The sequence below is a fragment of the Rhinolophus hipposideros genome (assembly GCF_964194185.1).
Source record: "Rhinolophus hipposideros genome assembly, chromosome: 16".
NCBI classification, from domain to species: domain Eukaryota; kingdom Metazoa; phylum Chordata; class Mammalia; order Chiroptera; family Rhinolophidae; genus Rhinolophus; species Rhinolophus hipposideros.
The window spans coordinates 9,217,438-9,243,980 of NC_138062.1; the positions used below are offsets into that span (position 1 = coordinate 9,217,438).

Genomic DNA, 26,543 nt, shown 5'->3' on the forward strand with positions numbered 1-26,543 from the left:
CAGAGGGTACAAGATTGTATCTTCAAAGCTAGTGGTGTTTTCAAAGCTGGTAGGAGGAATTGAGATGAAAGTGCCTGGCCACACAGAAACTGTCTCAAAATTAAAGACGGTTTCCAATGATAGGTGGCTTTTTTGAAGATGTGCTTAAGGGTTATCAGTGTGAGCTCTAACATGTTCTCCCATTTTTTACAAACCTGAGAAATGTTAGTTTGATGGTTTTAAATTTACAATAATGCACAAAAAGTTGTTAGCTCTAATGACATTTCTGTTGTTTATTACCACTTGGTGTTCTGTCTGACTATTTTTTACAACCTGTTTTTTTTTTTTTCTTTCTGTATGAGTATTTCCATTGTAGGAAGTTTGGACTATGTCCACAGTGGAGAAAATAGAAGTCTCATCCCACCCCTGGCTATAACCACTGCAACCACTGGAAATGTATTTTTGGTCATTCTTGCATAAGAATGCATCTTATTTGATTCACAATGAGCTGTCTCCTTTGCTTCAGACATTCCTTGTGTTTTGGCCTTTTATGTGTCTGATTAACTGTGCCCCTCAGCTTAGGAAGTTCAGAGGGTGAGGAGGGGTAAACCGGTTAAAAACATTAGCGTGCTCACGGTGGAGTCTGTCTTCAGAGCACCGTTTTAAGCAGCAAGTAAGGAATGTTTCCCAGAAAACACCCAAATTACGATAGGGGGTCGTGAATTTGAAGTCCCTTCCATGTTCATTATTATGTGTAAGACTGTAATGAAATGACAGTTGAACCATGTGTGTATTTAACACCTTGAACACGTTGGTGTGTAGCTTTGCTTTTCTCCTAACGACCCTGCATCCTCAGTACCTGATCCTAAGGAACAGACTCTTGTGTGAAAGACTCTTTCTACCTTTTAATTCCAAGATCCGTTCTTGGAAGTGTCTGAGAGGCATTCAGTAGAAAATACTTGGGGCTCTCAGGATCGATTATTTGTAGTCGTATTTATTCATTGTCCGCTATTTATAAATATAAGAATAGGGATGCTGTCTGGTAACATGTATTGACACGGGTTCGTTGACGCGGGCGTGTGGCGTGCCCCTCAGGAATGCCTGAGCTGGACGAGTACACCATGGAGCGTGTCCTGGAGGAGTTCGAGCAGCGATGCTACGACAACATGAACCACGCCATCGAGACGGAAGAGGGCCTGGGCATTGAGTATGATGAGGACGTCGTGTGCGACGTCTGCCAGTCGCCTGACGGTGAGGACGGCAATGAGATGGTGTTCTGTGACAAATGCAACATCTGCGTGCATCAGGTATGTGGCAGCGAGGCCCAGCGTGGAGCCCCCTGGGGCCTGAGGCCGGCTCCCGCCAGGGCCTCCTTCAAGGTGGGGCCCATGTCCGCTGTCCTGAGTGATGTAAACAAATGTGCCCCTGACCCAATCTAAAAACAAAAAACAAACAAAAAAACTCTTGACAAGGTGGTTAGTTTACTGGATTAGTTTCCTAGGGCAGCCATAACAACGTACCACAAAATGGGTGCCTTAAAATAACAGAAAAGTATTGTCTTGCAATTCTGGAGACTGGAAGTCTCAGAGTAGGGGTTCGGCAGGGCCGCGCTCCCTCGGGGAGGATATGCGCCCCCTCTGCCCTGCCCCAATACCTGGGTTTAGGTGTTAAGAACATTGGAAACCAAATAAGGCCACACTCTTGAGGTACTGGGTTGGGACTCTAACATATCTTTTTGGAATGCAACTCAACCCATAACTTTTGCTAACATGTGTTAGTATACAAACTGAGCTGTTCAAGAAAAGGAAAGAGGTCCCTTTCCTGGAAGGTGATTTCCTGTCCTCCCCGATGCCAGTGGCATTTGGTGGTTGCTACCTTCCGTGAAAAGGTAAATTCTTAGACTTGAGTGAGGATGGGTGTAATTGAAAGGCTTGTGGCAATCTCAGTCTCTCTTTACCTCTTTTATTTACCTTTTAATGCGATCATGAAATAATTTGGGTTTCTGTGGGGACACAGGTTTGCACACACTCTCAGGTCCTTTCTGAGTTCCTTCCTTTGAAATCACCTGTTGCTGCTGAGATGTCAAACTAGCTGAGACTTGTGTGGGTGTTGCTCAGGTGACCTCAGGAGGAAGAATCCAGTTTGCTCTCTGAAGTTCTTTGATTATCGTATGTCTGCCTTTTGGCTCCTCTGTCTGAATACTTTACCAGCTGTGGTCCTGTCCCAGCTCATCCTGATGAGAAGCCGTGAGACACGCTTGCTTCAGTCATGTCAGAGACCCTCTTAGAGCTCTGGGTTTTCAGATTGTCTAGGAAGTTTCCTTGGGATAATTGAGAATTCCTGTAGTGGTTTTGTTGTGTGCAGAAAATAGGCAACACTACCATGGTTGCTTTTTGTTGTTGCTGGCGCTGTTATCTTGGATGGCGTTTCAGATTTTTTCTGCTATTTTACTTTTTTTTCCTTAGAAAAATTTTGGTTGAAAAAAATAAATTCTGCTTGAAAAGTACTCAAAGCCCCTGTTTTATAAATGAATTAACCGATGTCAGGGTGGGCTGTTCAAGGTCCCACTAGGGTTAGTGGCCGAGTTGGAACTGGAATTTGGGGTCTCCGGGCCCCCTTTCCTACCCCCTTTCTACTATTTACCACTTTGTCTATTTTCCTTCACATTTCTTTGTGGTTCATTTTTCTTCTGAGATGTTCTTCATGGCTTGACATTCAGGCATACTTTATTTAATCTTTTAATTTTGTTTAGACTTGCTTTTCCCATAAAAATATTCTCTTCAAATGTGACTTTCCCTAGAATGCCTGATAGAAACCTTTTAGTATTGGAAACCCTAATAGTATCATTTAGCTCTGTTAACATTTTTCCCCCCGGTACATCTGTGTTGACAGTGGCTCATTCATGGCATGACAAGCGCTGCTAAGCTCCAATCCTCGTTACTCAGCTCCGCTCTCATCCCTATGCCTTCTTTTCTGTGTCCTGGGTATTCAGATTGCACAGCGGCTGTGTTTTTCCTGTCTGGGGAATCGCAGCTATGCTACTGTGTCTCTCGACTTCCTGACTTGTAGTTCACTTAAGGATAAAGTTGTGAACAGTCTGGTGTTTTTAGAAGGCTCTGAATGTGCTCCTGGTACCCGTGGTTTTGTTTCTTCACTTAACATTTATTTGCCTTTTTTTTCCTTTGAACCATTTTAGTGACTTTAGTTGTAAAAGCCTTGATTTTGCAGTTTTGCTGTCTTGTGTAATTTTGTCATCTTGTGCAAAAAGCAGGCTTTGTTTTAAGTATCAGCTAAAAGGACCAAATTCTCTTTGTCTAAAAAGCCTCACTTTTCTGTGCCTGGTGCTGTTCATTTGGGAGAGCGCTGGGGTCTAGTCAGTAGCGTTTGCTCAGCCTGGGGAATGAGGGTGCTCCTAGTTCGCTTCTGTTTCCATCACCATCTCTTTTAATAGGTTTGGAGACTCTCAGCTGCTTTGTGCTTTTTCCTCACTTTGTATCCCATCCACATGAGAAAGCAGGGAGGACCAGCTTCCCCACTTAGCCCCTGGTGTGCTTTGAGGATTTACTACTCGGAATTTAGTAAGTTGGTGTGGATGGGTGTCTGGTGCAACACGGCCAAGCAGATTGTTTTGCAGACCTTTCAGTCCTCAAGTAGTTTTCATAGCCAGCCTATGGTAAATAAGTGTGCACTGTTTCCGCAGATCTCAGACACCCTGGGCTGCTGGGGAGAGGGTCCCGGCCGGCTGGACATGGGGGTGCCTCTGTTTTGCTGGTCTGTTAAAATCTTTTTTTGTTTTTTAAAATTAATAGATGTAATGGGAAAAATGAATCTTTTTTTCTTTCTCTCTTTTCCTTGGGGGGTGTTGCTGGGGCTTTGCAGGCTTGTTACGGAATCCTCAAGGTCCCAGAGGGCAGCTGGCTGTGTCGGACGTGTGCCCTGGGGGTTCAGCCAAAGTGTTTGCTGTGTCCCAAGAAAGGCGGAGCCATGAAGCCCACACGCAGTGGGACCAAGTGGGTCCATGTCAGCTGTGCTCTGTGGATCCCCGAGGTAGGTGTGGTTCTTAATAGTAGCTTAGCTCAGGAGCTCCTGGCTTTTGGCTCGGGGTGTGGTGTGGTGGGGAGCCATTCATATGGAGGGGTACTTGTAGCAGATGAGGAGAAAGACACCTTTTAATTGCTCCCCATTTTTCCCCTTAACCTGAATGTTCACACCGTCATCATGTCGTGGTATGTAAATTCGTGGAAATGTTAGCTGGAAGCAGGAGTGAGTTGGACTCTCGGTTGGTGGTGTTATGCCTTCGCTTCAGATATTTGGCTTAGCTTACCCTGCTGCTGCGGACGCACGCTCCGGGCAGCCCTGCGGCTTCGCGGCTATGGCCTGGCTGCGGCTGTGTCCTTCCCTGGGACTGACTGTAAATCCTGTGCCTGGCGAGCTGGACACGACACCACCGTGGTTAGAGAGTCACTGCTCTCAGTCACATTCTTGTGATTTTTATTAAAATTCTCTTTAACCTCAGCCTTTCAAATTTCAGGTCTGGTCTAATTTATTTCAAGTCCCAGACCTTGACTAATTTGCATGGCTCACTATGAGAATATCATTTGTGATTCAAATTTTGGCATTTTTTTGGTGTGTGATCTTTTGGTGTACTTTCCAAATTATCTGCCGATGATTCAGGTTCGTGGCAGCTGCCTTGGGTCTTGGTAGCACCGCCTCTCGTGGTTTGGTATTAATAGGGATCCAATTCAGGGATCCAGGCCACATACACAGAGAGCTTATCTTGGTAGTTTTCCTTCAAATGCAGTAATCTTTTTGGATTGAAGAGAATGGCTTTTTTTTTAGTGAGGGAGATATTAAAATCAGTTTATGTTGCCTTACTCCATTGTAGACAACCTATTTTAATATATTTAAGATGGCTTTTCAGTCCTGACCCCTGCATTGTGGGCCAGAGGTGCCGTAGATTGCCTTGTCCTGATGCGTATGCATTTTGCTGTCACTCGGGCGAGAAGTGAACATTTGCTTATAAAGAGGGAATCTACGTCAGATGGCTTCCTGGGCCTGTGGAGGGAATGGGCTTGGGGACCAGCTCTGGGCTCTCCTGCAGCTGGCCCCAAGCTGGTCCCTCGCTGTCCCGATGCTTGAGCGTAGTGGTTTGCTGTGCTAGGAGGTCGAGTGTCCCTGCCACCGTCTGGTAGGGGGGGTACAGGACAGTGACGGAGCTTTACGCTTCCGCCCCTGCGTGCAGCCTCTGTTGGCCTGACGGCTCTGACATCCTGTCCTCCATGTCTTGGGTCTCTAGGTGAGCATTGGCAGCCCGGAGAAGATGGAGCCCATCACAAAGGTGTCTCACATTCCCAGCAGTCGCTGGGCACTGGTGTGCAGCCTCTGCAATGAGAAGTTTGGGGCCTCTATCCAGGTAATCGGCTGAGTCCCAATGGCTTCATCTCCCTTCCCTGCATTGCGGGGAGCAGGATGGGGAGGGCTCTGTGACCTAGCGGAGGACTTGGAGATGGGACTGGAATCCAGGAAGCAGGAAGAGGGTCTCAGCTTTTACAAGGTTGCTGGGGAATGACTCCAGCTGGTACGAACCGCTTTGGTGGTGGGTTGTTCCCTGTGTAACCAGAACCCCAGCGTTAGCAATCACAGGGCTAGTTGGAATCCACAGGAGCTACAAGAAAGTCCCAGTTTGTCTCTGGCTGCTTCTTTTCTGCTCTCAGCCTGGCATCTTTCCACAGGCAGGCACCTCTGGGGAAGAAAGTCTTGACACTGGAGGGTCACCCCCCCCCCCCCCGCCCACCTGTTTGCTGGGTGGATTAGCAGACCTGCCTCTGGCTTCCCTGACACTGCTGACTTCCGGGCGTGCACATGGGGTATCATGCCTTAGGTGTCCACTGTGACGTCACTTGGCGTGCTGATGCTTTTGCTTCTGGTAAAACAGGCTCCTTGGAGCACCAAGCCCCCGAGGGGCTGCACCCAGTGTGGTCTGCAGGAGCTGTTATCTGAACACAGTCTGGATATCTGGTTCGTGTGTGAGCGTGTGTGTGTAGCTTGTATGTATACTTTTGCCTGCATTTTCTTTGTCCCCACACAGATGTAGAAAATCTTTAGATAGAATGTAGGAGAGAATATAGATGGCATGCTGTCTATTTTTTCATGTTGTCTGAAACTACTTGAGAAGTTAATTTCTGGGCCTCCCATTATTGGCATCTCTAGATAGTTATGACTCAAGAGGCCTCAAATGCTGTCACACCAAGGTCTGCCACCCGTGTGTGGCTGACAGTGGCCGTAATGGTCAGTGTGGCTCTTCCGGGAGGTACCAGCTTCGGGCCATGTGCTCTCCCTCAGGCTCCCCGTCACACTGGAGCTGAGGTGCCGTTTTGGGGTGGCCTCTGTCTTGAGGAAGAAAATGCAATAGCTCGGCACTGACGCACTCCAGGAGCTTGGTTACACTTGCCAGTTGTAGGTTTTAAAGAGATGACCTCATTTGGTAAACCAGTTTGTATTTTGGCAGATCAATATTTTCTTTCATTAAGGTACCTACTGCCTGGTGTTTTCAAAATTTTTTCATTTTATATGCCAAGTAGTTCTGCTTTCCTGCCACTGGGGTTCAAGAATCCAGAATGTGACAAATAGAGGGTGAGGCATGAAACAGCTGTTGGGATTTGGCTGTGGACCTTGAGAATAGTGCAGACTTGTGTATGTGAAGAGAATCTGCTTAAAACTAAAACATGACAGAAGCCTCTGGCCTGAGCGTTGTATTGGGAGAGAATGGAGGAGAAATTCTTTAAAGCCGCGTGCACATGTGTGTATATACCCATGTGAAGGCTTGCAGAAAACAAGCTGTGGCAGACCCAGGGAAATGGAAATCATTTTTGTCCACGTTACCTGATCTTCTGAGGGCAGATTTTGTGCCCTTTCCCCAGCACACCCCTCCTGGGCAAACGGGATCTTTGTTTCCTTTTTGAGGAGAGCCGGTAAATGACTCTTGTTGCCGTTGACCTTTTCCCCAGAACATTAATTTGAAAGAGAAGAGGCCAAGGAAGGAAGGTTGATGATTTTTCATATCTTCACAGAATGGACTGATTTTATTAAAGAATTCCTCTCTGAAATGTCTGCAGCTGTGAAGGCTCTGGTTGACGTTGCTGTAACATCTGTTTGCTGAGTCAACCTGAATCGGAAAACCCAAAGGAAGGCCATTTGGCATCTTTACAAAGTCCTGTGCAAACATTCGGCCTCAGCCTGGCCCTTCTCACGGCTGGAGCGCCTGGGTTAAGTGTAGTTTCAGCCAAACACACATAGCGTCTCCTCCTGAGCTCCCACTTCCACGTCCCACTTGGCTGCGTGCTAGAAGGGAGGAGCACTTTGTGTAGAAATGATAGTGGCCAGGTGTGTACGTGTGTGTTCTGCCACTAAAGCGATTTCACACATTTCTTGGAAATGAGGTTATTTATAGCTGAGATTACAGATTTCTGTTAGTTCTTGTGCTTTAAGTGTTGGTAATGAGGGGATGGTGAAGGGAGCTGGATTTTCTGCTCTTGTGAGTAAGAGACTTTATAATGGAAGAAACCATGACTGGCAGGCAGGCACCTCTTAAATACTGACCTGACTAGGGATAAAAGGCCCAGCTCCATCCTCGGCCACTCCTGATGGTGGATTCAGGGTCTGCTGAATGAGGTGAGGTTTCCGCTGGCCCCGGGGCCACAGGTTCTGCCTCCCTACGGCCCTGGCGAGTCCAGGGTCACTTGGCCTCACACAGCACAGTGTTACTTTTAAGGCCTGGCTTCAGTCACCACCAGGAGCCTCTTCCAGGGCTTCGCCCAGCGAGATCAGACGGGGGAAGTTAATCACTTTCCTCCTGCCAGGCCACTGGCTCGCCGTCTGGATCCGAGGCATTAAATTGTAGCCCTGAGGAGGCAGAGAGAGAGAGAGAGAGAGAGAGAGAGAGAGAGAGAGTGTGTGTGTGTGTGTGTGTGTGTGTGTGTGTGTGTGTACGCGCACGCCTGTTACCAGCGACGGAAGGCACCGCCAGACGGTGCCTGGCCTCTGGGTGACCTCCCTGACCTGCAGGAAGTGGGTCCCTCGTGGCTCTGCTGTCACTGCAGTCAGTCCCAGGTGCGCCAGGCGGGGCACACGTGGGTCTCAGTGCCACCTGCACTGCCCAGGAGCTTCTGCACCGGTGCCTCATGGGTGCAGAGACCTCACCGTCCTTCCCGGGCTCGCTTCTCCTTGGCTCCCATCCTGTTTACTCTTCGGGAGTTTTTATTCGCTCTCCTCATCTTGAGCAGCTTGGAGGAAACGTGTCACTCACTGTCCCCACTGTGCCAGGTCTCTGCCTGACTGGGTGTGAGGTGAGGGTTCAGATTCCCTTCAAAACTGACTAGCTGGCATTCTTCCTGAGGAAATTGTTAATCATTCTGGCTTGTTCTACAAACACTAAAAGAGCTCAGCTTTAAAGAAAACGCAAACGGACGCTTCAGAGTGTATATACATGTTCTGCGCAAGGAGCACCTGCTCTGAGTGCTGAGTGCCAGCCACCTTCGTCTGCACGTGCCGTTGGTGTGGTCGTGTCTGCTGGAAGAGGCGGAGGGGCTGAGTTCCTTTTCTGAGAGAGTTAGGTTTGGCTTACGAAACCTTTTACTTAGAGAGTTCCTTAACTCCCAAGCCTTACCTTATGTGAAAGCTGACTGGACCCGCCAGGGTTAATGCAGGTGGAACTGTCATCACAGGCTTTGCAGTGTGGCTCCTTTGTGTGTGTGTGTACGAGGGTGCCTGGCACCCAGGGGGCTGGTCACTGTCACCTGTAATCTCTTTCCTCTTGTTCTCTGCGTGTTCTCACCAGTGCTCTGTGAAGAACTGCCGCACAGCCTTCCACGTGACCTGTGCTTTCGACCGGGGCCTGGAGATGAAGACCATCTTGGCGGAGAATGATGAAGTCAAGTTCAAGTCCTACTGCCCGAAGCACAGCTCCCACAGGAAACCCGAGGAGAGCCTCGGGGAGGGGGCCACTCAGGAGAACGGGGCCCCTGAAGGCTCCCCCCGGGATCCACTGGAGCCCTTTGCCAGCCTCGAGCAGAATCAGGAGGAGGCGCACCGGGTGAGCGTCCGGAAGCAGAAGCTGCAGCAGCTGGAGGACGAGTTCTACACATTCGTCAACCTGCTGGACGTGGCCAGGGCCCTGCGGCTGCCCGAGGAGGTGGTCGACTTCCTGTACCAGTACTGGAAGCTGAAGAGGAAGGTCAACTTCAACAAGCCCCTCATCACTCCAAAGAAAGACGAAGAGGACAATCTAGCGAAGCGGGAGCAGGATGTCTTGTTTAGGAGGCTGCGGCTGTTCACGCACCTGCGGCAGGACCTGGAGAGGGTAATGATTGACACTGACACTTTGTAGTGACTTAGAGAAGAAGATTGTACAGAGGCCACCGCTTGCCCAGAGCAAGGAGCGGTGGCTGGTTCACTTACTTGCAGATCCTCTACATACGCAGCATGAGGTTCATTGGTTCAGTATATTTATGGGCTGGTAGACTCATTGTACGTACGTGCACAGAGTGGAACGTACGTACCACATTGTACGTACGTGCAAGACTGCCACAGAGTGGAAGGGGAGCTTGTCTGGTTGGTATTTAAACGCTTTCCCATTAATCCTTAATGTCCCTCTGCGAGATCACACGGTGGTGTCTCCCCCTCTTCATTCTAGAGCCAGAGGGAACTAAGCCCCAGGAAAATGACCAAGGGATTGGCTCAGAATTGTTCACAAACTGAGTTAGACAAACAGAATGGATTCAGTGAATGGAGGAGGCGGACAGATGTAGGAGGAAGAGCTCTTGTTCAACCCGGGGAGACACTAGGTGCTGGTGATGGGCTCACTGGGGAGGGCTGAGTGCTGCCTCTCTGGCCTCCCTTCATCCTTGGCTACTTCACAGGGGCGTCCCCAGAACTGTCACGGAGCAGGGCAGGCTGTGGGTGCTGCTGTGTGTGCGTGCGGATGTGTCACAGAACACTCCTGGCAGTAAGGTGCTAAGTCATCACTGAGGCTGTGTGTATGTATCGTGTGTGTGTGTGTGTGTGTGCCCGTGTGTGTCTCTTTTATGTTGCTGTGCGGGTGTGGGGTTGGGGTCTTGGTGCACAGGGGCCCCCCATCTGTCGGAGGTGCCCTCGTCCCGCTGCACACGCTGCTCTCACACGACAGGCGTGGCTGCCTGGAGCCACCATGGCGCTTGAGCTGTTGCTGCTTTGTGCCTGCCCCACTCCGTTACCTTTGGAGTCCCAGGTTGGACTTGTTCCTGCTGCAGGAGCACTTAGGCATCGGCTCTCCTTTCCTGAGGGCCCCCGGCCCCTGCAGGGGGTTTCGGACTGAGGCCTGCTAATTGGGGACGCGCCTCCGAGCACCTTGTGTGTCAGCTCCAGGCCGATTACATGAATTAGTGCACAGGAGCCGGACCGAGGCTTCCTGCCTGGAGCGCCGACACTGAAGGGCAGGTCCGCTTGGCCTGAAATGGTTAACCCGTCTCCCCCACGCAGCTAGCTGGTTAGCTGGCCCGCAGTGATCAGTCTGCCTGGGAGAGACGGACTCTTCCTAGATAATTTGAAACGAGAGTGTAGACAAAGACTAGGGATAAGTCGAAGAAGTACTGAACCAGAAGATCCAGATCTCACAGAGAGCTGCGCGGCCCTGTGAGAGGTGGCACACAAGTGGAAGTGATTGCAGGGGCACTTTAGAGACCCTCTCCGTCCCCGGCCCAGGGCCAGCTGGGCCGCCCCTTGCGGCCGGCCGGACCAGCTTAGGCTCCCGCTTCTGGCGCGGCCGGCGCGGGAGGGGGCCGAGGCGCTCGCGCTCCCGCACGCCCCCTGCTGGTGAGTGTGAAGACGACCTCGGGCCCGTCCCCACCCCCATCGTGTGTGTGTGAGTGAGTGTGTGAGTGTGTGTGAGTGAGAGAGAGACAGAGCGAGAGGATACACTGGAATCCTGGCGAGAAGCCACTGTCCCAGCCCGGCCACCGCTGTACCCGGGGCGCATGTGGAGCCAGACAGTCCTCAGGAGGGAGGACGAGAAGTCTAATGCTTGCACTGTGTTTGTCTCACAATCACCACAAAATAAAAGTGTAGAAAATGCTGTGGTGTACTAACTCTGTTCTGTACTTCAGTGACTCAGATTAACATACGCTCACAATTAAATTCTAAACGTTTGTTGCTTTTTAAGTACAATGATGCCAATTATGTATGAACAGGGAATAAATCAGGATTTGTGTGTGTGTGTGTGTGGCATTACTTACCTTTCCTTTATTAAAGAGCCAAAGAGATTTTAGGGTATTTAGTGTCAGTTTAAAAGGGGCTTATTATAATGAAAAATATGTTTTCCAAAATTTGCCATGAGGCCTGTGATGGCAGAGGTTTTAAAAAAGTGAAATCTTTGCCGTGGCCCAGAGAACTTCAGGGTTCTTCATAATTATAAACAGTAAGTGTATCTGGCCAAAGGCATATCAGGGCTTGGGTGACATTAAGAGCAAATGATAAGTGAGTATTTTGTTTTTCAGTCGGCTTAGAGCTCTGCCTAATTCACACATGAGTACTTCAGTGCAGGTACGCAGTCAGCCAGCACCTGGGACAGTAGTCAGGCGTGTGGGCTCCTAAACATGCGGGTAGCCGTCATTAGAAAGTCAAACAGCCGATTAATGGTAATTGCTCTTTACTGCAAATACACACCTTGGGGCATGGCACACCTGGGTACCAGTTCTGGACCGGAAAGTTAGGTGACAGGAATAGATTTCAGGAGGGTTTGGAAACCCATACCTTTAAGAAGAACGATTGCTGATGTGTGTCAGGTGACTATGTCACGTTCCCCAGGCCACTTCAAGTCTGGTGGGATTTTCTTCCCCTAAATGTTGTCTTTTAAAGGATGCAGTAAACACATGCTGCCCCTGCATTCTGGCTGGGGCAGCCAAACGGCCACGTCCTGGGGGCCGGTCCTACTCAACACTCAGTGGAACGGTCACTTTGGACATTGGGTATAGGCTCCAGTTGTCCCTGAACAAGAAGCAGTGTTAAGCGTCATTGTTGGCACGCAACGTTTGGGAGTCCAGAAAACCCCGGAAACCACTGCTGGAATCCTAAGGGCAGTGGTTCTCAGAGTACGGTCCCAGACCAGCAGCCACAGTACTTGTAACCTTAATAGACATGCAAATTTTTGGACCCCACCTCTGACTCCAGAAATGGGGAATGGAGCCAGCCATCTGTTTTAGGGAGCCACTGCTTTGGGGAAGAACCTGACTCAGTTTATCACGGTGAGAGTGCTCCCAAAAGCTGGCAGTTTGGAGAAGATGCAGCGGGGGAGGGAGCTGGGTCCAGCCACCGCAGGAAGGGCCAGGCCAGGTATGTTTTCAGGATGGAGCCTGGGTTCAGCTCTACACAAGTTGTCTTGTGAGGAGCGTGTTGTAGGCAAGGGAGATAAGGGTCAGGGTGCTCACTAGTCAGAGCAGTCAGCCAGGCCTGGGGCCTTCAGGGCTGATTTGTTCCAACGGAAAATGAATCCCGGCCTTTGCCTTTGGAGCTTGTATTTAGATATTTCTCATCAGAGATCCTGGGGAATAGAAGTGCGATTTTCCTACTTAGCCAGGTGGCAGCCTTTGCTGGGGGAAGTAGTTGAAGCTTCCAAAATGAAATTCGAATGATAAACCAAGTTCAGGTCTCTGGCTTCCCTCGTTTCTATTCCTATGGAAAACTTCAAGTAAGAGAGAAGTGTCCTTCTCTGCTCTACGTCCGACATGAACAACAGGACAGTGACCTGTCTACTCCTCGTAGGAGCTGGACTTTGTTTCCGTTTCCTGTTGCCAGAGGTCAGATTCCTTGTCTTAACGTAAAAACTGCTGTTTGTTTTCCAAAGATTTTGAATCTGTGATGTGGATCTAGGTCTTGCCTTTTCTTTTTTGAGCTTTCACCCATAATGTCCCCTGCGTGGAATGCTATTTATCAGAGAGAATAGCCTGTTAGCCACCTCTGAGCCCAGTTGATCAGGAGTTTTATAAAAGACACCTACTTCCTGACCTGGGTGTCTGAGACTCTTAAAGAAAGAACGTGCCTTAACCAGGGGGAATGACACCAAAATAATATTTACTCTGAGACAGAGTGATTTGCTTCTGAGTTCTTGAAGATTATTTTTTTTTAATCAAGAAGTGTTGAGAAGGTCCTAAATAGTCAGTGAATCCGTTAGCTTCAGGGGAAGCCTGACTCGTGTTCCGGCTTCAGGCTGGAAACGGCACCACCATGCAGACGTGGGGCGGCTCCTCTTACTGCCTCCTGTCCTTGTGCCAGCACGACTGCCTTGAACACAACTGGACACGTTAGGGTTCAGAAATGACAGAAAGCCGAGTGGAGGTGTCGGGTCGTAAGCCAAAGTGCAGTCTGGTGTGGACGGCTTGTTGCCATCCTCACCGCCCAAAGAACAGGTCGGTGACCTTTGGGACTTCTGTTTCCAGGAAGACGGTGCGGGAAGGGATTGCCAAGCATCAGGAAGCTGTGGTTTTTAGGAGAGTGGAGTCATGCTTCTGATGTGGGAGCTGATGGGGACACACAGTCACTTTTTACTCCTGCCACTGAGCTTATTTGGGAGGTCTTGTCCACATTTTCCTGAACACAGGTTGAATTGCAAATCTGTGTTGGTTTGACATTTATTTGTGTTTTTGGGCCCATGAATTTCTAGTCTGGTTTACCAATAGGTTTTAGGACAGAAAGGTTTAAGGAGGTTTAAATATTTTTTCTGTGTTGACTGATAACAGGTGTCCTTAAAAACGGGAAATTCAGGTGTGGACTAGTTAGCATTGGTTAGCGTGTGCATGGGGGCCTCTGTGGGTGCCCGTCAGATTCAAAGCGGATACAAAGTGGAGCTCAGCATCTGGGTCTTTTCAGTTCCTTACAAATGAGTCAGGAAGGCAGTGTCCGGTTTTCAAACAGGGATACAGAAAGCTGGACTTGAGATCTTGATGGAGCAAATCTGTAGCAAAGCGGGGAGGACGCCCCCTAGACTTCACATGCAGGAACGTTAGCTACCTGTTAGCTCGAAGCAGTTCCGTGTCCAGCTGAAAAAGTTTACTTGGGTTCTTGTTGACCGTTTAGTTTACCAGTAGGCACTGTGCAGGGACATTTTTTGTGGGGGGAGGGAGCTTCTCCTCTGATAGCCTTTGACCCTGTTCTTACCTAAGTTCTATCTTCAGAAAGATGCTGGATAAAGGGCAATGCAGTACAGGCTTCTGAATTGCTCTAAAGCCTTTGACGCTACAATTCATGGGAAGAAGGCCCTGCAGGGTGATAAGCAGAGTCCTTTGGCAAGAGGTGGCAGGTCTGGACTTGGCCACCAGCGGTCTTCTCTTTGCTGGGATGAGTCCAAGGAGGCAGGGCTTTTGTGCGAGTTCTCTAGGTGTTCCCCCCACAATCTAACTGCCCTGTTGCTGCTGTCTACCCGGAGGGGTGTATGTAGGGTCCTCGTTAGCAGCCCAAGGGAGATCAGAGAAGGAATAAAATGTTTCAAGTACATTTTGATTTCAGATGTCATTCAAGGCCCTGGCAGACATTTTTCTGTCAGGTAAAGAAAATAAAGCACCGAAATACTGTTAAAATGTATTGCTTACTTAGCATCTTTATTCTCTACATTCTAGGTTCGGAACCTCACTTACATGGTGACCCGCAGGGAAAAGATTAAGCGATCTGTGTGCAGAATCCAGGAACAGATATTCAATCTTTACACTAAGCTCTTGGAGCAAGAAAGAGTTTCAGGTATGCATTCAGCCCTTGCAGGACCAACAGTAGGGCAGGGGTTTCGAAGCCTTAATGTTCTGTTAAGGAAAGAAATAATCATTTCTTTAATTTTCTTTTATCTATCCTCTGGAAGAATCTAAGAAGCGCAGACTTGCATATTTAAAGAAAATCTTTAGGCATTTGAGGCATCATGGAATAGGGTGAAGGGCTAAGAATTTGGGTCGAATCCTGTATGCTCTCCTTCCAGACCAAAGACCAGCAAGTCCTGTATTTTCCAAGTCTCCCTGTTTGCTCTTATGTAACTTTAGGGTGACAGCTCCAGCTACCTCTTGGGAACTGTTGTGAGGCTCAAATGAAAGGAACTTCTATATTGCAAAGCCTCAATAAATGTAAGGTATCCTGGGGATACCTAAAAAGATGTATAAATTATGTAACCTTGGATCTACCTGTAACATACGGTAAAGACATCTGAAGACTGTGTACTTGAGTCACATGCCCATGTTTAGATAACATTCTCAGTGGACTTTTTTGGTGTGGGTGGAATTTAGAGTATTTTGGAGATAAGGCACCAAGTATTTATTTTTTTTTTAGTGCCTTCTGTTTCACATTGCTGTGGACCAAGCTAAGAGAAGAGAAAAAAACAGGGCGTTAGTTGGAGATCAAGTACAAAGTTGGGCAAGGTGGGACTTGATCTGAAAGAGGTTCGGTCCAGAATCTGTGTCCTTTCAGCACTGACCTGCTGGAGTCATCAGCCCGCAGAGCGGGTGTTGTGCTGTTAGAGCAGGAGAGCTGCTGAGTGGGGCCGGGCAGAGTCGGGCTCCCGGAGCAGGTAGGCCTGACGAGCGTGTCTGCTGCTCCGTCCGGTCTGCCCTTCACAATCACCCCAGCAGCATTCGTACTGCGGCAGCACAGAGTCAAGCTGGCGCACTCTGATTTTTCCGCTTTTTGTGGCTTTTTGTCACTGTACATTATTATGACACACAGAAACAACAAAGAAGTTGTTGTAACCTATTATGTTGAAATCCCAATTGTGGTTTACCTAAAACTAACTGCTGTCTGTTTGATGAGGGTATGGCAAGTCCTCGAATATAACGTCATTTCGTTATAACCTTGATGAGATGCGGCGGAACTTACCTGTTGTTTGTATCAATTAGCATGTGGTAAAGTGGGTTTTGTTGTGCGTTGTTTCATTTAAGTCACAGAACCTGTCAAGAACGTTAAGTGCGGACTTGCTGTAAATTGGTCACTTGAACAGGAGAAAAATCCAAGGGAGTATTAAATGCCATTCTCGAAGCCATACAGCATTTTAATGGCATTAACTTATTAACAGTAGTACCTTAGATTTTTTTATTTTTCCCAAGAGGATATATTTTCTGGAGTGTCATGCTTATATCATTAGCTAGAGTTTAGTTGTAACCCTTTTAAAATAAATTTTTCTAAGTAGGGTGTCGTAAGTAAAAGTTCCATTCTGATTCTTTAAAGTGAACTTCTGTCTCCTCATGCATTACTCGTACTTGGATGCAAATAAAGGGGCCCTGTTTTATGCTTTGCTTTGCGTCCTTATGTGAAGGCCCATCTGGTGCGGATTCCCACCCCCCCAACCCGCATAGGCGCTGCAGCTGCTGGGGCCACGGACACAGGCTGTGCCTGCGGAGTTCCCACACTGGAACACTTGCTTAAGTTGTTATGTAATGAGTGATTACCTATAAAAATAAGCTGTGAAGAGCGTTTGCATTTGATGTCACTTGAGTCATTTTTCATGGATATTGCAGGCAGCTTTCTGCATTTCATGGCTGAGATTTTTCCTTGGGTAAGGGATTGAGATTCTGAACAAGGTGAAGACGTTTTGTGTAACGGCTGTAATGGAGCCCTACAGGAGTCCTGCTGCTCCTTCAGGAAAGGAAAACGTGTCCTCCCTTCCTTCTGAGATAGAACCACACTAGCTGTGATGGGCAGAAATCAACGGTGCTCTTCCTGTAGGATGCTTTGTTTCTCCTTTTCCAGGTTTAGACTTTCACTTATGTTCTTATTCATGCAAGTCGGTCTCCTGTCTTGTAAGACAGATGATTCCAAGTGAAGCAGAGCAGACGGCCGTGACTTGCACATGTCACTCAGGGTCCATGGTTTAAGCTGTGCTGTGACTCGCAACCGGTAGGGCCATTCCACCGAATGAGTCCTCAGTGGAGATGGTGCTTACAGAGGCCATGAGGCCCAGGCCCTTCAGACATGAGTCGCAAGTCAAGTAATAGAAATAGGTGTGAGAACACCCGCCCCTTTGGTTGTGACAGGTTTGGGTTTGAAGTCAAGTCGCTAGCTCTGTTCCATTTCTGTGAGTGTCCCGGTCCGCTCAGCAGTCCCTTCTCATCTGGGGGCACCTGCCTGGGCCTCAGGGGTGGAGCTGTGTGGGTGGGTCACACACACCCTGCGGGGTCACCAGCCACCGGGAGAACTGCTCTCCGTGCTGTGGAGGTTCTGGCTGAAGCGCAGTCCTTCCGAGGCAGCGGGTGTTAGGAACTCACCCAGTGGTTTTGAACCGGAGGGGTACGATCTATTTATCAGTGGGCCGTGAGAGACATTCAGTAGGTCGCCTCCAGCATTAAAAACAAGTGGAGTAGAAAACGTCTGAGTGCACGTAGCAGACGTTGAAAGCTAATTTGATGACATGAAGTGAGCTTGCAAAAACACCAATTTAACTTATTCTCATGTTGGATGATAATTTAGTTTAATTCCACAAATGGGTTTTGCATGTAACAGTAAACATTTTTTAAACGTTTATTGTGTGTCTAGAATGATTTTAAACACCTTCCCTTATCCATTTCACATAGTTACATGTATTTATCCTCGTCGTAGCCCAGCAAGGGCATAGATAATTTGGCGAAAGAAACTTAAAAGCCACAGTCCCTGCCCATGTCCCATCGGGGAGGCAGGTGACTGGTAGGTGGCCCTGGCGCGGAGCAGGTGCTGCTCTGGAACCAGGTGGAGGGGCAGGCAGTCAGCGCCCGACCACCACACTCTGCATGGGTTCCCCTTTGAAAATCATAGCAGTTGTTCTGAAGGAAAATAAATTTCCTTGAAAAGATGATGTTTCATAAAAAATTCCGTGAACTTCAGCTGTTGTAGAAAATACAGCACAATGAGTATGCCGACTGGATGCAGATTCTCAAGGCAGATCATATCTTTACTATAAAAACTAAAATTTCAGAAGCTGGTTGGTTGTGTTGTCGCATGGGGTGGGGTATTTGCATTGACAGGGCCATGCCAAGGGGTGAGAGCTGTGTTTTTGGATTTGCTTCCACTGTAATTTTTCTTTGTGGTTCTATTTGCAGGTGTGCCTTCTTCTTCCTGCACCTCCTCCTCACTGGGAAGCATGCTTCTGTTCAACAGTCCTTCCGTGGGTCCTGACGCCCCCAAGATAGAGGACTTGAAGTGGCATTCTGCGTTCTTCAGGAAGCAAATGGGTACTTCCTTGGTTCATTCTCTGAAAAAGCCCCATAAGCGAGATCTGTTGCAGAATAGCGCTGGGAGCCAAGGCAAAACCCTGCTGAAGCAACCAGATCTATGTGGGAGAAGGGAGGGGATGGGGGTCCCCGAAAGCTTTTTGAGTTTTGAAAAGACCTTTGCAGAAGCACGTCTCATGTCAGCCCAACAGAAAAATGGTGTGATGACGCCAGACCCCGGGAACAGGAGAGACCCTCGTTTTCATTGTGATCTCAGTAAGGGAGACATGAAGGACCGAACTTTCAAACAGAGTCACAAGCCTCTCAGGTCCACAGACGTGTCCCAGAGGCATGTGGACAACGGCCGAGCTGCCGCTTCCCCGGGCGCGCGGAAGGAGACGGTGCCCAAGTGCAGCGGGCCCCTAATCAAAGTGAACTATAACCAGACTGCAATCAAAGTGCCTACAACACCTGCCAGCCCCGTGAAAAACTGGGGAGGATTCCGGATTCCAAAGAAGGGGGACCGGCAGCAGCAGGGCGAGGTCCGTGGGGGCGCCTGCCACCAGCACTCAGACTACCCCTATTTGGGCTTAGGCCGAGTTCCAGCCAAGGAGAGGGCAAAAAGCAAGTTAAAATCTGACAACGAGAATGACGGGTATGTCCCCGATGTAGAAATGAGTGACTCAGAGAGTGAGGCGTCCGAAAAGAAATGTATACACGCCAGCAGCACTATCAACAGGAGGACAGACATCATCAGGAGAAGCATTTTGGCCTCTTGATGAAACGAGACGGTGTGGACGCTCGGCGGGCTTGTCCCCGAGGGGCAGGCGGACGGGAGCTCTGACACGGGGAGGGGCAAGCAGAAACCAGCGCCCCCCAGACGCGTTGACTCGCGATTCAGATTGAATTGTTTTTTTTCAGAGTCATTTATAAATCGTTGTGAGAAGAGTGTGTTATTTGCAACTTGTTGAGGAAACACAAGAGTAGATTGTAACCGTAAGATACTGCTAAGACTAGAAGCTGAATTAAACACTAAAATAAGAATGAATGGAGTTTTTTAAAGAGGGCGAGGCTGAAATAAGCCTCATGAGTTTTTATTGCCCTCTGTATTCTTCCCAAAGCACAAACACTTGGTTACCTGAATATACGGATTCAGATATGGTTCTTGAGAAACCCTCATGTACCATTTAATAGCCCAGAAACCTTATTTTCTCGGACTGTGGTAGAACTTGAAACCATAGGGCTACTTTGGCCCACAGGCTGTTTTTGTTGCATTACAGTGCTTAGGCAGCGGCTCTGAAGCTTCAGGAACTCTAGGGGACTCGTGTAAATATAGCAGGTGGGAAAGAGAGAATTTTGGAAAAGGTCATTAGAGATCTGAAGGGCCAGGAGAGCTGCCGCAGCTTGGGGATATAGGGTGAAGCCGGAAGCCCAGAGTGTGTTGTGGAGCTAGGACTGGCAGAGAGGGGAGCCATGAGAAAGGTCTGTCCGTGAGAAGGGCGGTTGAGACCCCATTTCTGCCAGCCCTCCTGACCTCCCCTCCTCCCCAACCACTGCCTTTTGGGCCAGCTTGGGATGTCCCTGGCCTTGGGCAATACCTGGCCATCTGGCTTCCAACAATACAACAGTTACTCAAGTTCAAGCGATGAACTTTCACACTCTGGTGAAGCCTATTTCCCAGAGCCAACCACTAGTGCATGTATCAGGGAACCCGGGCTTCTAACATGGACGGATTCCTTAAGGAAATGGAAAAAAAAAAAAAGGTTATATTTTAAAAACAATATAAAGGCAATAAGTTGCGATAACCTCTTACCATTGACCAAGTTTATACAGGAAAAGATTGAAGTGTAATAGGTTTTCTCGAGTCAGAGTTCTAGGCTCTAATTCGTAACTTGGACTTTCTAATTGCAAATGGCAATAACTAGTAAGTTATCAGCAATAATAAATTTAGCATTAAATTTGAGTACAATGTTCTGTTTTGCACTCACTGCAGTGCGTATGTATTAAGACAGTGGATAGTGTTAAGGTCCTGTTCATTTTCTTTGGAATTCAATGTAGTTGTGAAACTTAAGGAAAGTTTAAATAGCAATGAGATTTAGAATTATGGGCACTTGGAACAAGCCCAACTCCCCCTAAATTACCCGTTAGTTTGTGAGTATCAGTATTCAGCTTCCCGATTCATTTCTACATCTGTGTCCATGTGGCAGGGACATTCTGATACTTAATGAACGATGCTTTGAGTTCTGTAGTTAACTTCCAAGTCTTCCGATGACTGTCGACAACAGCAAAGGCTTATTGAATCCCATCTTGCTATGCAAGTTTTATCAGATGATCAAATAGTAGATCTGACACATCCCCATTGTATGTATGACATTTTCAAACCAAGTCTTAACTTTTTGAATACATTTTAGTAGCTAATTCAGGGGAGGGGAAAGGATGACCCAGGTTTTTAGATTGACTATTTTTGAGCTCTGGGGCTCATTTGGAAAGACTGCTGTCCAGATAAGCTGTTGCTCCCTATATTAGAAGTTTCGTACGAATCCAAGTTGTACATTCACTCATAGCCTAATTTAAAAGTTAGACTGTTTGCATATGAGCAAAAACCTTTTGCTGAATACAGAAGAAGGTGGACTCTATCTACAGTTATCTTTTGACTACAGCAACAGCTCTGGGTGAGAGTAGAATATATATAGAGAGAATTTGTCAAGCCATAGAAAGAAAATCTAAATTCTAGTAAGTATATGACCTCTCACCATTTCAAGAGGTACCAGATTCATTTGCACTATTAGGAATGCTAGTTTTGTGCAAAAATAATGCCTTACCTGTTTTTCCCCCACATTTAGGTTGAAAAGCTTTCAAATGTTCCAAGTTATGCTGAACCAAAAAACAAAACAAAAAATATATAAAGAAACCCCACACAAAAACAAAACACACAAAAATGAAAAGCCCACACTTTTTATTCCTGCTTTGAAATGCAAATGGTACAGAGCACGGTTTCTCTGACAGTGTAATGATAGCTTTGTAAGTTAGTTTCCTGTCCTGCTGGGAACTCTGTATGAGGCCCCCACACGCAGCACCCCACCCACCCAACCCGCCCACTTGCGCTCTTAGGATGGAACCATTTGCTCTTCCTTCCTTTTTTTTTGTTTTTAAGCTTTATCTTTCCTTGGGCATCCTGACCAAGAAGTATCCTTTGATTATGATCAATGTATTATGTCAAAATGTAGGCTAGTTAAACTTTTGTAAAGTTGCCTGGAATGTCATTTGTTAGGTTATAAACACAAAATCTAAATGAAGGGTTCTATGTGTTGTGTACAAATCTTAATTATTTTGAAATGGACAAACTTGTCATTACATTTGTAACCTTGTACAGAGGATTTTTCACTATGTGCCTAGCTTGGTGTCCATTCAACTAAAATTGAAAAAAAAAGGTGCATGAAGAGTTACAAATCAGAAATTAAACAAAGTATATGTAGAGATGACTATTTTATATGACATGGCCCAATCCTGTATTTATTTCTATCCCCTTTTTGAAAGTATTTATAAAACTAGTTGAGGACAGCTGTATTTTTTTGTTGAACTATTTAGTAGGATTTGTGCCTTTTTGTCTGTATGTGAATAAATGCTGTACATTTTGCAGTACATTTTAAGTGTCTTTTGAAATCTGCCTTTGCTCGTGTTTAGGATGTATGTGACTTAGTCCTGAGCGGGTGTGCATGACTGCGTCACCGTTTAGATGACAGACGCGAACTGCAGCAACATGATAGAATGAGCCCAGATCACTTGGGCTGATCTCTGCCTCAACGCTGATGGGGAGACCCTGAAGGACGTCACGGTTGATTTTTGTCTTCCCCACCTGGAGCACATTCCAGAATCATTTTATATCTGAAAACAACCAGTTGTTGAAGCAACTTACATTTTAGAGTCAGAGCTGGGTTTAAAGACTGCACTATAGTTTAGGTAGGCTGTTACTTTTATGATTAGGAACAAGCTGTGTCTCCAACATAATGTTGACTGATGAGCCTTCTGAGGCAAAAGTTGTTTCTGAACGACAGGAAGATTGTATTTATAAAGCTCTTTAAAAAAACAATTTTTCAAAGAGCAGGTTCATTAAATGTGTTCTTTTGATCACAGAATTCTGGAACTCAAGGGCAAAACAAGGCTACTACTTGCATTCTGCACAGAAGACATGTCCAGGACACGGGCTGGCATGGGTGGGGCTGGGCCTGTGTGCTTCTCCCAGCCCGAAACAGCCTTCAGTCACTACATGTGGAAACTGGATGGTGAAATGCGCCTTGCTTTGTGTCTGGGACGCAAAACAGGTGTGAGTGGTGCCTTCTCACGGACATGGCGATGCCCAGGAGCCACAACCGCGTAGTGCCACTATCCCTAATTTATAATTTCTGTCCAAATTGGGCCAGCGTTATTGTATTTTTTTACATGAATTGTTCATACATTTGGCTGAAAGCTTGTTCCTCCTTAGTGACTATTTACTTTGTTGTTGCTTGCTCTGAGTAAGACCCCAGGGAGAAATAACTGTGATTCTTCCTACAAGGTCTTAAAGTTGAATAACCACAATAGTTCCCTGGGGAAATTAAGTCCCCAGGAGCCAAAGGAAGGGCTTGTCGTTGGCAGTTGTGCAGTATGTGATGGGAAATGTGGCATCAGGGCCTCACGTTCGTGTTTTTACCCAGTTCACTTAGAAAACGGTTTCTACCTTCGAAACATTAGCCATCTGCAGCAAACTTCGCAATTAACTTCAAGGTTGCAATCTTCAACATGATTTCTCTTCAATGCTCAGAACTGCATTAGATGAGGTGTTCTAGTCTGGTATAGCACAGAAGAGCTCTAATTGCTTGGTTATTGAAGAAAAGGATAAAAAAAAGTGTTACCTCCTTCCTTGACTGCAGCTATTGTCTCCACTGCTGAGGCTGGTAACCCAGCTTTTCCTGGGTTCTCATGGATGGCTTGTTGGGTGTGTCTTCTTGGAGGCATGCAGGTGCTGGAGATTTCGGAACTCATTCTTGTCTATCTCCTGCCCTAGAGAGGTCACCCACGCCTGAAACCTGGGCGTCCTTGGTGAGTCCTTTCTTCTTCAACTCCCACAACCAAATGCGCTCTAGGTCTGCGTACTGCATTTACTGTCTCTTCGGAATTTTTCACTTGCCATCGAGTGCAAGCCTCATCATTTCTTGCCTTGATTATTGCAACAGCCTCTTATTTCCTTGACTCGAGTCTTGCTGAAATTAATCCCTCCTCCTCCCAATTTGCTGCAACCTTGCCAAAGCTATCTCCATAGTGATAACTTCTGCAATTAAAAACTGATTCTGTCATTCCACGTAGCCTTCAGGGGAACCTACAGGCTTTTGCAGATAATTACAAAGGGCTTATCACATGGCAGGCACCCATCTGTATTTTATGCATATTATTAATTCGTTTATACCCCGCAACATGTGAGGTAGGCACTATTATCTGATTTGCAGGTGAGGAAACTGAGGCACGAAAATTAAATTACTTGCTCAAAATAAGTAGGTGGTAGAGCTGGGAGTCTCTCAGAATATAAAAGTAGTTCACACAAAGTAATTCGTTTGTTTTGAGTACTGAGGGTTATACATGTGAACTTCAGGTTAATGAGTTCTATAAAGCAGAGCTAATAATCTTGGCTTCAAACATTATGTTAATGTACAAGATAATCTAATGGATAACAAGTAACAGTCAGCTTGTGGTCAGTCCCTGCCTCCTGGTGAGAATGGAATACGTTAACTTAGCGTCATATATGTTTACGTAGCTCGTGCATACACACACATACACACACACACACACACACACACACACACACCATTTACAGATAAAATATATGCACATATGAGCAAACAAAATAGCATTGCTACCAGGAACTCGAATAACAATTCTCTCTATATCCTGACATTGCTTGGAAAGTTAAAGAGAATTATTTAAAATCACATCGTTTCTTGATAATGACTAGAATGAGGACTAATGTCTTTAAGACTTTAAATTGATGCAAAACCTTCAAATCAGTACTTCTGTGATAGAAAACATAGTAAATCTGGTTACTTTTTACAAATAAGTCAAGCAATGTGGTATTTCCAAAATTAAATCGCAAAGATAAAAATAAAATCCTGTGTACCTTCATTCCTAATTAACACGAATGTATCCTGGCTAATATTCTCACTACAACTCGGCTTACAGTACATGGCTCAGTTTTTAGTACATTTATAATTATGGGTTAAATAAGGTTATTTTACCCACTAATCTGGCTGGTGGTTCTAATTTCAGGATTATCACCAGTGTGAAATGATTTCCTCCTGAAGCCAGTATTCTGTGGTGTTCCCCTCCGCCCTGTGGGAGCCCCACAGCACTTTCCTCCTTTCCCTGCTCACTGCGACTCTGTGCCAGCTTTACTGGTGATCATATCTTGGCCTTATCTGGTCCCAGGTACCAGGAAATCATGCAGTATTGTATCAAACACTTTACAATTGCTAAACACAAATCAACATATATATTTATGTTATTGGTAGATATTTTATATATATATAAAATAGATACAAGGTTGGAAATTAAGTTCGGGAACTCATCCTAGAAAAAGTGCTACATACCTGTGGGGACAGAGCTAGGAGTACAGTTTCCAGGCTCTCGGCCTCACACGGAAAGGTGCTGGCTCAGGTAGTAAATGGCCATCAGCTGTGATTGGATGGCCATCAGCTGTGGCTAGTTGGCCGTCAGCTGTAACCAGTGAGCCACTGGCCACTAATATAACTGCCGTGGCTACGCTAGCAGCAAATGGGGGCTAGCAAGAAGATGGTGGCTGAGCTAGCAAGAGCAGATTGCAGTTAGTATGGCGGATGGAGCTGACAAGGTTGGTTGGCAGAGACAAGTGGATGGCGGGTTGCGGATCGTGTGGCTCCTGCTTCTTGTGTCTCCAACCCAGGCACCAGCGAGACTATAGTGGTATGACTCCCCTACCTATGGCTCCGTGGGTGTTCCTTTTTGGCCTCACCATGTCCTGTGTTCTTATGTGGGGAGTGGGAGCTGAGACCCCCGCTTGCCACCCTGCATAATAATACCTCATTGTGAATATCACTACGGTCACTGTCACGCAGGGGACCCTGCTCGCTGCGCCATTTGTCGTGCAGGGTCTCAGCTCCCACTCCCCGCCCAAGAACGCAGGACACGGTAAGGCCAAAAAGGAACACCCATGGAGCCATAAGTAGGGGAGTCAAACCAATATATTCTCGCTGGCGTCTGGGCTGGAGACACAGGGAGCAGGATCTACATAATCTGCCTAACAGCAGTCCGCGCTTGCCAGCCACCATCTTCTTGCTAGCCCCCATTCTTTTCTGCTAGCATAGCCACAGCAGTTATATTAGTGGCCAATGGCTTACTGGTTACAGCTGACGGCCAACTAGCCACAGCTGCTGGCCATCTGATCACAGTTGATGGCCATTTACTACCCGAGCCAGCACCTTTCTATGTGAGGCCGAGAGCCTGGAAACTGTTTTTTGGGGTTTTGTCCACACACTCCACCCCTACAGGGTCTCGCCTCACAATCTACGCAACAAGCGTCTTCTGCGAGGGGCCCTGTGCAAGGAGCCTGGAGGTGAATGCACTATCCCGAACACAGCCAGGCTCTCTGGGCACAGCCAGGGTTTCTCAGGGCACCACCAGTACTTCTGGGCACAGCCAGACTTCCTGGGCTTCTTAAGGTACCACCAGTCTCCCCGGGCACAGCCAGGGTTTCTCAGGGCACCACCCCAGTACTTCTGGGCACAGCCAGACATCCTGGGCTTCTTAGGGTACCACCTGTTTCCCCGGGCACAGCCAGAGTTTCTCAGGGGACCACCACAGTACTTCTGGGCACAGCCAGACTTCCTGGGCTTCTTAGGGTACCACCTGTTTCCCCGGGCACAGCCAGAGTTTCTCAGGGCACTGCCACTCTCTCTGGACACAGCCAGACTTCCTGGACACAGCCAGGGCCTCAGGGCACTGCCACTCTCTCTGGACACAGCCAGAATTCCTGGACACAGCCAGGGCCTCAGGGCACTGCCACTCTCTCTGGACACAGCCAGACTTCCTGGACACAGCCAGGGCCTCTCAGGGCACTGCCACTCTCTCTGGACACAGCCAGACTTCCTGGACACAGCCAGGGCCTCAGGGCACTGCCACTCTCTCTGGGCCTCTCGGGGTACTGTGCTGGAACAACAGCGGCTCACATCAAGGTGCTTACATATTATCAATGGCGGCCAGTCAAGACACAAAAGCAAACATTCTCGCCAGTCCCACTACATGGTGGTATGTTCCCAAACAGTCAAGCGTCCAATAAATTAGGGATGGAAGGCAATTCCCCATAGTCCATAGTCATTAGCC

The 26,543-nt window shown here is 47.5% G+C and overlaps 1 protein-coding gene across 7 annotated transcripts in view; it reads left to right on the forward strand.

Moving 5' to 3' along the window:
* Nucleotides 1-21,802, forward strand: part of JADE1 (jade family PHD finger 1) — a 53,949-nt gene extending 32,147 nt beyond the window's left edge. For all 7 annotated transcript variants that reach the window (XM_081077752.1, XM_081077753.1, XM_081077754.1 and 4 more), the window contains 6 exons: nt 1,075-1,286; nt 3,859-4,026; nt 5,276-5,392; nt 8,816-9,337; nt 14,622-14,739; nt 18,048-21,802. In XM_081077752.1, coding sequence (XP_080933878.1) covers nt 1,075-1,286; nt 3,859-4,026; nt 5,276-5,392; nt 8,816-9,337; nt 14,622-14,739; nt 18,048-18,937 — 2,027 coding nt within the window. In that variant the 3' untranslated portion in view covers nt 18,938-21,802. The remainder of the gene's footprint in view (nt 1-1,074; nt 1,287-3,858; nt 4,027-5,275; nt 5,393-8,815; nt 9,338-14,621; nt 14,740-18,047) is intronic.
* The last annotated feature ends 4,741 nt before the right edge of the window (nt 21,803-26,543 follow it).